The 12,995-nt window shown below is 43.7% G+C and overlaps 1 protein-coding gene across 4 annotated transcripts in view; it reads right to left on the bottom strand.

Moving 5' to 3' along the window:
- Positions 1-4,575: 4,575 nt before the first annotated feature.
- Positions 4,576-12,995, bottom strand: part of MAPRE1 (microtubule associated protein RP/EB family member 1) — a 29,202-nt gene continuing 20,782 nt past the window's right edge. For all 4 annotated transcript variants that reach the window (XM_068986877.1, XM_068986878.1, XM_068986880.1 and 1 more), the window contains exons 6-7: positions 8,416-8,568; positions 4,576-6,379 (exon numbers count right to left, since the gene is read on the bottom strand). In XM_068986877.1, the coding sequence (XP_068842978.1) occupies positions 6,323-6,379; positions 8,416-8,568 (210 nt within the window). In that variant the 3' untranslated portion in view covers positions 4,576-6,322. The remainder of the gene's footprint in view (positions 6,380-8,415; positions 8,569-12,995) is intronic.

Below are 12,995 nucleotides of genomic sequence, written 5' to 3'. Positions count from 1 at the left end.
ACCCCTGGTCAGGGAACTACGATCCCTCATGATTTAGTGTGGCCCCCAGAATTTTTTTTAACTTTAAATAGTTGTATCCTAACATACTTTTTTTTTAAATTCCTTAATAAAGCTAACAAAAGTGAAAACTTGTATCCTCAGCTTTATAAAATGTATCAAAAATTTTAAGGTGCAACTTGATGCTAAGGAGAGGCTTTTTCCTTTTCAAAATCAAATAAACAAGACAGAAGCCAGTGACCACTGGGAACTGCAGGGGACCCAGAGGATTAATGAATGTTAAGATTACACCTTCAGTTGAGACCAACTCCTCAGCTCACATGGCACTTAAAACAATGCTCTTCCCACCACACTCCACCACCAGAGAGAATTCCCAGTTCAGATACCAAAGATTTCAAAATACCACGCATGATTCAAGAAAACAGTAGCTTCTTGGGGTGGTGTAGTACCTACTTACCCACTTCCTCCCAAAAAAGAATGGAAAACAGAAATTAAGTCAAGAGAGCTACAGATGCTCGGGGAATTTTTTTTTTAATAACTTTATTTCATTCAACATAATTGTTTCTTCTCTCCGCCTTTAAAATTAGTAGGGAGGGAGGGGCACACACAGGGGCAAGCTGGGATTCGCCTACAGCTACCTGTAAAAAAAAGTTTATTCCATTCTTCTTGGTAGCGTTTAAATTTCAAAGTAAAAACAGCAGTCATATATAATTACACATATTTAACTCACATTATTTTGTAGAAAAACACATAAAATACAAAAAAAAAAAAAAAAGGCAGTATCAGGTGAGAAACCTTTAGAATGCAAAAAACCCAGACGACCTTGAGGTACACTGGATCTTAAAAAAATCATTAGAACTACTCCAAAATATATAAATGAGCCCGATCAGGAGAAATATAAAATAAGAATGAGACAATGTAACTGTGAAGCAAGCAAGAGAGGAAAGAAATCTGAAGGTCACTCAAGATTAGACAAGGATAAACCATGACGGATCTGGTGGGAGCAATACATTTCGATTCCTGCACTAAATGGCAGGCCAGGAATGGCTATATTAGCAAAGCTCTCCCTGCAGCTTCCAGCCTATGGGGGGAGGGTAGGGGCAGGAGAGAGCCAAACTCACGTGTTGAGCCACTTTTTATTTCACCTGTCAACATCTCTTCTTTCAGGGTCAAAAACGTTTATTAAAACACAAAAGGATGTACACTTTACAAACCATTTCATTGTCAGTGCGAGTTTTTTCAAAATTTCACACACAAAATGTCATTGATGCTGAAAAACACTGTGCTTTTTTTTGAACCAAAATTGTTTTAACTGATGAAACCTGGCCTCCAGAGGCAACACTTGCTGGAACTGGGCACTCTCCCACTCTTTCTGGCTCCGGTATCCTGCTGGCTTTTACAGATCTAAGTAATTTTTCCTGGCTCAGAGGGGATCCCAGGGAAACCATCCTCACTCATCTCCTGAGGCGAAGAAAAGCTCTGCAGACCAGGGATGCAGGGCCCGGAGGAGGACACTGGTCTCAACTCCTGGCCCTTGGCCTCCTGATCACAGCACTTCTTCACTCCTCTTGATAATGGTCAGAAAAGAGCTCCAGTCACATACTCCCTTTATATATTCAGTCCACCCACTTGCATGCTTGAGCCTGGCTTAATTTTATAAAAGTCTACACTGCAGTTTGTGGATCATCCATGAAGGTTGTCTTAGAAACCCATCTTTGTCCCTGCTGGAAACTAGTAAAAGCCATAAAGACAGCTTTGCTAAGACCTACCCTGGTGGACTGACCCTCACTACTAGCTTCCCAAATCTCTTTCTCCCACAAGAAGTGAAAATTAAAGACATCAGCAAATACAGTAAATTATTCTTTCTCCTCTTCTTCATACCTGCATCCAGCCTATCCTCACCAATTCCTACAGACTGTGAAAAATATTCAATCATCCAGGAAGAAGGGAAAAATTTTTTTTTAATTTTAAAGTTAAGACATCTTACAGAATTTCAAACTGCTAACAGATCACTGTAATTCTAAGTCTCTCAACACCATTTATGAAGTGCTAGGCTTTGATGGCTAACCTGCTTTGCTCTTCCTATCATCACAGGATAAAGATCTGCCTCTTTTTTCTCTCATCCTACCCCCAGAAACATGTTCGTGAAGGCTACGTTCATTTTACATTTCAGAACCTCGGAGCCTCCAATTCAGAAGAAATAAAGGTTATTTTAATTTTTTAAATTTCTATATGTATATATACATAGTCCTGGAATAAGGGGCCCAGAATTCCAACTCTAAGGTTAGACCTGCTTATCTAGATAATGAAATTAGTGAAGCAACCTGACCACAACCTCAACAGAAAGCTGTGCACTAGGCTAAGGTAACACTGCTTTCCAACTCAGATTAAGCTAAAAAGGAAACAGACCTTCACAAGTTATAGCTGCTTAACAATCTGGCTGAAGGCATGTGTGGTAATGGTCAAGTTCAGTGTAAAAGCATAGAATTCTTCTTTGGGCTTTTCTTCAGAAAAGGACTCTGCATACTCAAGCCTCACACGTGAAAACTGAGAAAAAAATAGCAAGTGTCAGAAATAAACGAACTCATCAGGTTTTAAAACTTTGTAACTGGAACGTATGAATTCAAAACTACAATATAAGCCTGATTTTAAATCAATGGCAACAGTGCCAGACCAGCAAAATGACTGGTGATTCAGAAACACTGACCACAGACAGGCTCAGGTTCAGCTTGGCTGAAAGCAATCACTTCCACTCTGCTGACAGCAGTCAGATCTGGGTCACCCACATACTAGCAAGCTAATCTGATCAAGCTGATCAAGCTGATCAGGCCTAACGCTGAGGTTTTGTTTGTAGACTCTGCTGAACAATGGTAACCATCAGAAGAAGAGTTCTTCATACCAAATCTCATAAACAATCCTTAAAGAAAAATTTCCCTAGACTTATCTTGGTTATGCCAAAAGGAAACTGCTTCCTTTCCAACACCTTATTATATCCTGAAGAAAACACTTATCTTTAAATCAATGAATCTGAATTATTGAATCACCAAATCTTCATTCAAAAGAAAAAGGTAAAAGGTGTGTTTAGATAATGATTTCACTTGGGGGGAAAAAAGGGATGAAAATGATAGTCTCAAAAGAAAGGAGCTGCACTCATCAATCGTCCAAGCTGGAAAAAAAGAAAAATTAGAACTTGTTACTTATAATTTTACAAAATACTCAAAGCCTATCTGAAGAATCGCCTGCCTAAATTCTCAGGATTCAAAACCCCTGGCCTAAGCTTTTCTGATTCATAAACTTCAAACTGGGTATGAAGAACCAAGCAGTGCTTTCTAACACTGTGGTTACCTTTTCTGGTTCTCAGCTTATTCTGATGTCAACAAGCACCAGGTGAGGGAGGCACTGCAGTCACCACTGTCATCCTTGTTTTGCAAGTCAGAACAAGCAATCAATTATTGATAACTAAAAGTCACAAAGCTAGGAGCAATCTACAAGGACTCTAACCTGATACCCCCCTGCCAGTTACATTTGAGCTGGCAGAGATAAATGCTATGACCAAAATTAGCTCTGAAGACTACATTAAACCAGGTCATCTGAAGCACATGGTAAAATGCAGATTTCTAATCACCTAACTTAGAATTTCTGTCAATTGGACTTCAGAAATTTTATGTCAATCAAGTTCCACAGGTGATTCTGAAACCCATCAGTCTGAGGACCACCAGCATGAGTGAATCCTAAATCCAAATCCAGCCATCTGTTTACCTATCCTGCATTCAACACAGGGCTTGCCAAGCAAACCAAGCAGCTTATTCAAGATCACAGCACCCATGACCTAACCTAAATGAGACCCACTTAAATACTATGTGCCTCAGCCTAAATAGCCAGGCCAATGGACTTACTAGGTCAGAAGTACAGACAGTATCAGCTTCACTCTTTCCAAGGTAACTTCTCAGCTGACGATACTCAACATTTTATTCACAAACTCCATGCACTCCTGGATGTATCTTCTTATAGATTATCAACACACATGGTATCCAATTCCTTCTGAAGGTGTAACATTTCAGTGAGGGCATCATACTGCTAACTTCTAGAGGAAGTATGGAAGCAATCCTAGCGAAAGTCATGAAGTTTGGTTTACAAATCATCCCTAACTGTGGTCAGTACCCTAAAGATCATACTGAAAACCACCTTCTGCCCATTTAACTTTATTTCATACTGAAAATAGCAGCACACCACCTTCTGAACTCATTTCTTGGAGTACAGAATTTTTAAAGATGATTTCAGATTGTTATAGATTGGCTGTGTTTACTGACTCTGAAACATACTTTCAGGGGAAAAAATGAAACAGTACTGCCCCATGGTATCCACCAAGCTCTGTCCTGTAGATTTTCTCTGAAGGAAACAGCCCGAGGAAGCTTTATGGCATTGAGGCCAAGCTCTGCACTTCTGAAAGCCCTCTCACAGCAACATGAAAGTATGAAAACAGCAGGAGGCTTAGAAGTGTACTGTTTGAATGGAGAAAAAAGAAACAGCCTTAGAAATAAGCACATCTGAAAAAAACAGTGAAGGATTCCAAAAGATCAGCCCTAATTTAAGGAAGAAGCATGGCTACCTTATCATTTGAACCTAAAAGAATATACCCAGGGCAAGACAAATTTCAGAAGACATGACACTCTTGAAATACAGAATTTTATTTAGAAACTGTTTAAAAATAGAAAAAAAACCCTGTCAAGAAAGACCAGGTGGAAAATGGGTTCCCAACAAAATGGAATTTTAGGGCAACAAAAGTCTAAAAGGCCACAAAAGAGAGATAGCACCACTGTTATTTGAACAATGGCTAGTTACTTGCATTTTTTGGCATTGTTAATCACTGAATCTGGGTTTTCCTCTGAATTCCACACAGAGCATGCACTACACAACAATTTTATCATCAAATACCTGCTTGCTACACACATTTCAGGACAAGCTACCACCAGAAACAAATCAATACACATACATCAGGGGCTGAACAGTCTCAGCAGTGGGTGACACACACGTCGCAGAATTCTGCCAAACAAAGGAACTGAGTCGGCTGTGAGCAAAGCAAATGAGGGGATTAAGGAATGAAATATTTTAAATATTAATAATTAATTCAGACATGGTACTCTATTTTCTGCAAAAGAAAATTAACATTTAGTAACACGCTAACATTTTTATCTCCAAAGAGATTAGTGCACTGGCAAAGTATTCCGATAACAGTGGAGGGCTGTGGACAGCAGGTACCGAAAACACCCAGCCTTGCAGATCCCAAGGGAGTGGTGGCCTTCACTGATCACTCCCTTTGCCAGAGGTCCAGAAAGAACTTGCAGTATGATCACCTGCCTGCTGAACTTCCACTCTAAGCAGCAAATTTTAAGGAGCCAAAGAGGAGTCCCCAGTGGGCAAGGGAAGCAGAGAAGAGGAACATGTTAAATGTAAACTTAAAAGACAGTAAAACGGAACACAGCCCCCATTCAAATCCCAGAGATGTGGGCAAGTCCCCAAAAGTAGTTGTTAGGTTTAAAAACTGGACACACCTCATTTCAAAAAAAAAAAAAAAAAACACGCACAGTACACAGAATTATCAGGGATAACTGGAAAAATCACCAGAGAAATGCTCAATGAAAATCAAGCTCTTTGACTCAGACGTCTCAGGCCTGAAACACACCCTCTATTCATCCAGGCAACAATGCCTCTTGCTTCTTAGCAGGCATGCTATTGGTCAAGGACATCAAAATGGCTTACAAAATAACTTTTCAAATTTTGCTTTTGGGCCAACATCTGGGCTTATGAGGATCAAGCAGTCCTGCGAAGGCTGGGAACAGCAGGTCCCAAAGGCTCCAGGTTCCAGCCCTTCCTTCCCAGACACAATGTCAAACACACATCTTATATTTTGAAATATGGAAGCATCTTTTAAATACTCTTAAGGCATTTATTTATTAAAACGTTCTCTGCCAAGATTTCACATTAACTTAAAATTCAAATCAGTCTTTACATTTCTCTACTGAGGTCTCCACGTTCTCCAGCTATCAGTGCTACCAGCATCCACAAAGTGAGCCCCATGGTCAGCCTCTTTGTTCCCTGGGTGAACCAACTAGATGTTAATACTGCTCTGCTACAAGGTAAACGCTCCTAACTCAAACTTATTGGAAAAGGAGTGAAACTTCTGCAAAGTGCACTTTTAGAAGAGGTACTTTTGCTTATGAAAAGAAACCAGTGAGTCCTCTAAGAATAATAAAAGGGAGTATTTTACAGTTAAGCACATGATTTGGAGTGAAGAATTCAGATGTTGCTCGGCTGGTCCAGGCTATTAATACTCTTCCTGTTCCTCCTGTGGGCCCCCTTCATCAGGTATCACGAAGCCTTCCTGAAATGGGAAGATGAGAGGGGAAAGCCATTATTCAACGCTGAATGAAAGATCAGTTTCTACTGTGGGTTCCCTTTCCTCATACTTAAAGCCTCTCAAAGTCAACGGTTCCTCCCGTCTCTACCACACACTTGGGGCACTGAAGGGCACAAGACCCAGTGACTGCTTTCCTATTAGTTGGGCAGTGGAACCATATTGCACAGGACAAAACTGGGCACCAACTCACCCTCACACTGTTCAGGGTGATGGATGTGTCCACTGTCCTGATGATGGCAATGATGTCAAACATCAAGCTGTTGTTAAACAAACTGAACCTCAAAGAAGCTATTTAAGAAAACAGACCCTCAAAAATCCCTGAAGTCACCACAATAGTACCAGATCATCTCCTCCAGTAACGTGTCCACACAGCCAGCTTTTCCTTCACGCCTTCTTTTGACTGCACTTAGGAACCTGCATCCCCTTTAGGAGAAGGGGACGACAGAGGATGAGATGGTTGGATGGCATCACTAACTCAATGGACATGAATCTGAGCAAGCTCCAGGAGATGATGAAAGAGAGGGAAGCCCGGTGTGCTGCAGTCCATGGCGTTGCAAAGAGTCAGACACGACTGAGTGATTGAGCAACAAGAAGGAACCCGCATACCACTGCAGGTGCTGTGGGTGGTCTGCTTACCCACAGCTACCAAGGCTGACCAAACACGAGCGGCGTGGGAGACCTCGGATGTGCGGCTCCCACCTCACACTCACCCCAGGCATCTGGCATGAGCTAATGGCTACACCACCATAAAAACTTAAGACTCCCCCTTCACCCACCGTCTTTTTTTTTTAAACTAAACCTCTATGGCTAAATTTACTTAACATATGACTCCACTAAAACAATACTCGGACTAAACCCAAAGATACCTGTATCTTCATTAATTTTGTTTGCATTATCTGCCATACAGCAAGCCTGAAACACAGATTTACTGAACAAATTATCAACTTTTCAGTCATCAGTTTTAACACCCCCAAATTCACTTTAGAGGACAGTGCTAATAACAACACTAATGTTGCCTTATATTTGTATATGGCCACACACTGTGAGGAAAAGGCAACGGCACCCCACTCCAGTACTCTTGCCTGGAAAATCCCATGGACGGAGGAGCCTGATAGGCTGCAGTCCATGGGGTCGCTAAGAGTCAGACACGACTAAGCGACTTCACTTTCACTTTTCACTTGCATGCATTGGAGAAGGAAATGGAAACCCACTCCAGTGTTCTTGCCTGGAGAATCCCAGGGACAGAGGCGCCTAGTGGGCTGCCGTCTATGGGGTCGCACAGAGTCAGACACGACTGAAGCAACTTAGCTGCAGTAGCAGCACACACTGTGAAACACTTAAGACAAGACACATACTATAGCTTGATCCTCAAGACACTGCTGGGCATGGCAGAAGAATTATTAATAATTATAGCCATGAAACAGTGGACAGAGCAAAATGTCAAATCCTAAATCCAGGGACAATGAGTTTTCCCTATTAGGCTGCAGAATACACGTGACTCCCAAGAGACATGACCACAAGACAGTGTGGAGAAATGGGAACCGGGCACACTCCAGTGTGGGAGGAAAAAGGCACCTCTCATAGCTGTGGGCAGCAGACATCAAACAGGGCCATGCGCCTGACTCTCCAGGGCACAGCTGGGGCCATATGAAAAGGAAGCAGCACTCAGACCGAGGGGTCCAAGCTGAGCGGGCTGGAGTGGGGATGGCAGGATCAAGAGCACCTGGTGGCACTCGTGACTACCAGTGGCCACAAGCTACAGAAGCAGGGCAGCCAGCCACCTCACTGTCCCGTGCCAGCCTCAAAGGCTTCAGACCTCAAGGCAGAGGCTGAAGTGGCCCCCTCTGGCTGACTCTGATGGTCAAAGATGAAGTCTTTAAATGAATGCTACGCTGAAACACAACAAGCATCAGTACTGAGCTTGCCAAAAACCACCCGATAAAATGTACTTTCTCTTAGGTGGCAAAATGGCAAGAAAACATCCCCAAGTCAGCACGTACATCTGTGGCGTAGAGAACGTCCACGATCCTCTGCAGCACAGGGTTGTTCTCCCCCTCGTTCTCCTGGCAAATCAACTCGATGTTCCTCAGCTTCCCAAAATAGAAGTCTCTCTCCTTCTCCAAGTCTTCCACAGTAAGCTTCAATACATTGACCTGCACAAAACATTAGAAAGGGTGAGACATCTAGAATTCACACACCAACAACACATCAGATTAAACCTCCAACCCAAAAGGAGATTGGTCTCTCATCAAATTCTCTAACAAGGACAAAACTCCCACCTTAATTTGGTGTCAATTTTCTTCAGCCCCAGATCAATAGCATGGGCTTATTCATGGCACTCTGATTATAACGATTCCCGCAAAAGGACAGGCTACATGAGGAAACGTGCAGGTACTTCTCAGAGACTAAGACAAGATCAAAGAGAAACAGGCATGGCTGCTGAGACAAACACAGAAACAGAATCGACAACCCGGCCCAGCAGAGTGGCTGCCAATTATACACTCAGTCCATACCAGGACAGTGGTCAGTGAAGTCCAGGCCCTTCTGCAAGCTGCAGTCAACAGTAAGCCAGGGTCTGGTCCAGGGGAGCAGGGCATAAATGATGAGCAGGAGGGCAAGACTAGTTAAAGACAACTATACTGGCCAAAGATAGCTAGCACTGAGGGGGGCCTGGGCACAGAGACTCAACGGTTATTTCTCCCCCAAATATGTTGGGCCAGGGTGTGATCCATGAGTCAAAAGAAAAGCATCCTCTGATGAGAGGGTCCCTGCGTCACTCTCTCCCCCAAGACAGTCTCAGAAGGGAGAGACAAGAGCAGAGGAAAGGGGCATACCCCGCCATATTCCACCCCTAGCTCCCTGAGCATAGCGCCAGCTCACCACTCAGGCCACAGGATCTTCCAGGAGCCCCACTGAGGGACTCTAATTTCCACAAAACAAAACTCAGTGAATGGGTCAGGATACTGTTCAGCCAAGAGTAATAAAAGTCATAACTTTTATTATGTTATCATAACATAATAACAATAACAATACCATAACAACTCTCACAGTCCAGTGAGTCTTCATTCCAGAATATTCAACTATGACTCTCACTGAATGCAAATTACATGGCAAATGGTACAATATAGTATCTTCACAGGCCTTACAAGCTAGGGGCCCATGGAAAGTCCAGCCAGGGAATCAAAGGTGCCGCTGCTGAGAACAACGTGGGTAGTGGAATTCTGAGAGCCAGAAGCACTACAGGAATCTAGTCCACCTTCTGAACGTCTAGTTACTAAAACAGCTCATCCAGCTTCCCCACAGCCTGATGAAGGAGCCAGGCTCAACCAGAGGGATCAAGTCCTGCCCCCGCACAACCTGCAGTTGAGAGGCATCAGAGATGAGGAGCAGGTGACTGGAACCACCAGGACCATTTTGTTAAAGACTTAATTTCAATGTTTGCCATCAAAGCCCTCAACAGACTGATCCAGAATCAAGGCTCTAGAAACAAGGTTCTAGACACTCACTATTCCTTTAGCAACCACTGGAATGACTTTTAAAAATAACTGAGGGGCCTCCCTGCTGGCTCAGCAGTAAAGAATCGCCTGCCAATGCAAGAGACACAGGTTCGATCCCTGATCCAGGAAGATCCTACATCCCGCAGAGCAACTAAGCCTGTGTTCTGCAGCAGGAGAAGCCGCTGCACTGAGAAGCCCACATGCCCAACAAGAGTAGCCCTCACTCCCTGAAACTAGCGAGAAGGCCACGAAGCAGCACAGACCCAGCAAAGTCAGAAACAAACAAATAATTTAAAAATAAACAAATAAAAGTGATTGAAAGTTTCAGTAAAGTACTAACACCACCTGGTCACCTGCAAAACAAAGTAATCCATCTGTCTCTACTCTCCCCACCCCTGCTTTAAACGCTGTTTGCAGCCTTTCCTTAAACCATCAGTTACTCCCAAAGCGGAGACGGAGAAGGGGACTAAAGGATCAGAGGGGACTATCCGCAGCAGTGAAAGCTGCTTGGATCTCCGGCCCAAGGTCCACGAGCGAGAGAAGAGGCCCGTAATCACATGAGAAGGAAAGGGAAGCACTTACCACGGCACGGCAGCCTGGTGCCCGCTTGTACACACACGTTACACCAGTGCCTCCCTCATAAGCCCCCTGAAACCTTCTCCCACCTATAAATCATCCAGGGCACCAGAAGCCAGCCCGACAGGCCCCACCCACAAGGCCAAGGCAGCAGCCCTCCCTGACATCCCTCAATAACCATGAATCCACAAGCAACAATCAACAAGCATACAATTCTCTTACAGCAAAGTAACAGCTGGAAACTAAGAAGCCCAAGGAGAACGTTTTAGACCTGGCACTGGCCAATACGGTAGCTATGAGCCACAGGCGGTGTTCTGCGCACTTGAAATGTAGCCAGTGCAATTGAGACAGGCTGTAACTATCAAATACACACTGTATTTCAAAGACCCGGTACAGTGTTCAAATGTAAAACATCTCACTGATAATTATTTGTAACGATTATGTCAGAATGCTAATAATCTAAGTATATTGAGTAATGTGTTATTAGAATTAACCTGTTTCTTATTACTTTTTTCAGTGTGACTACCAGAAAACTTTCAGCTCTATATAGGTATGTCTCACATTTCTGGTTTACAGTCTATTTCTATGAATAGTGTTGCTTTGGACTAGAATCAAATAACAGTACACTTCTCCCGCATGACGTAAGAAGGTGGAATCGGGCTTCCCTGCTGGTCCAGTGGTTCGGGGTCCACCTTGCAGTGCAGGGGACACCAGTACAATCCCTGGTCCGGGAAGATCCCACACAGCTTGGAGCAACTACGCCCATGTGCCACAACCACTAAAGCCTATGTCCTAAAGTCTGCACTCCACAAAAAGAGAAGCCACCTGCAACAAGAAGCCTGTGCACCTCAACTAGAGAACAGCCCCAGCTCTCCGCAACTAGGGAAAACCCACGCACAACAGTGAAGATCCAGTGCGGTCAAAAATAAAAATGATTACGTTTAAGAAAACAAATATGGAATCCCTGAAGCTCTCCCAAGGCTATGAACACCAAAAGGTAATTTGTGTAGAACACACTGCCCACCAAGCCCATGAGGCTCCACTTTTCATGACCGATATGGTCATGTCCCCCAGACCTCCATCCCTTCACCAAGTGCACCGCTTTAAATACTCTCAGGGTCAGAGAGATCACGTACGTGAGCCATGGGAGTCAGTAACAGGTGTGCACAGGACTTTGACAACCTGCAAAGAACCTAACATCCTTCACGTTGAAAATAATAATGATAAAAATCAAAGCCCTGTGCTGGCCACACACGTTATTTCTGAGGCAGGGCTGGACAGGCTGGGTGTGAGCTGCACTGCTGTCCTTCTCTGGAACCCCTCAGAGCTGCTGCAAAAGTGAAGGCAAAATGCTTAGCACAGCACTGGCACTTGCACTCTAAAAATTCTGGTTTTGTTTTTGCTGTTAACAGTTTTGTATTTCACCAAAAAAAATCTGACTCCTGTGAACTTTGAAAACATATTTCAAAACCTTTTTCACTCTATCAAGACCACAGACAAAAACCATAATAATCACAACTGTCTTTCATCCACCCCCACGCACCCCATTTATCCCAAATCCTTCCAGGCACTTGGCAAAACATCAGCTTGTGAAATCCATCCAACCACCGAAAATAAAGTATTGGCCCCGCTGCATATGAGGCAGTGAGTTCAGAGGTTAACTGACCCGCCCCAAGTTAGAAGTGGCAAAGCCAGGACCTGCCGCAAATCTACACCACCCCCCAAATCCAGTGCTCCCTCACCCAGAACACCAGCAGTCCCATGGAATCCATCGCATCTTCTGGAGACCGTGAGGCCCACCCTGCGCTGGCCGCCAAGTCTCAGTACTGACACCTCTTTACTCTATTTCTGAGACCACTTTCTGTGTACACCTGTGCCTGGATACTAGGAGTTCCGGGGACACCTCCTCATCCCCCAGGACTTCTGCACTCACAGCCACAGTGCCCACAGAGTGCTTGCGGCCACCACAACAATGGGGATGCTGACCCAGTCACCTCCACCCTCCCGAGGTGCCTACACCATGGGGCACACACAAATCAAGAATGAAAAAAAACCAATAAATGTGATCTTGGGGGCAGGCTTTTATGTCCTGATTTCCTCAGAGTATGGTCTGGGTCACAAAACGTTCTGGATTAAAGTGAGGCTATTTTCCCCAAGCATTAGGACTTGGCTTTCAGGAAAATGAAAAGGTTCATTCCTAAATTCACAGGAATTACAGAGCATCCTTGATTTTTAAATCTGGAATTAATTACGAGGAACATCCAAAAGCAAACAAAACAACTATAAGAATTAGTGAGAAAATGGCTAAAAATCTAAAATTTCTTCTGATCTATAGAGACCTCTACCAATATCTTCAGATACTTAACTGGTTCAAAAGAAGACGTTTCAAATCATCTACCTATTAAGAAGAGAAAAGCCATAGGCTTTGCACATCAGCGGCACTCTCCACTCGATTCTCCAGGGACCCAGGATGTCAGCTGGGACACTGCAGAATACTTTTTTTAAAT

Source organism: Capricornis sumatraensis, chromosome 15 (genome assembly GCF_032405125.1).
Source record: "Capricornis sumatraensis isolate serow.1 chromosome 15, serow.2, whole genome shotgun sequence".
NCBI classification, from domain to species: domain Eukaryota; kingdom Metazoa; phylum Chordata; class Mammalia; order Artiodactyla; family Bovidae; genus Capricornis; species Capricornis sumatraensis.
Note: the sequence above shows the minus strand (reverse complement) of the source record. Positions and strands in the feature narration are given on the sequence as shown.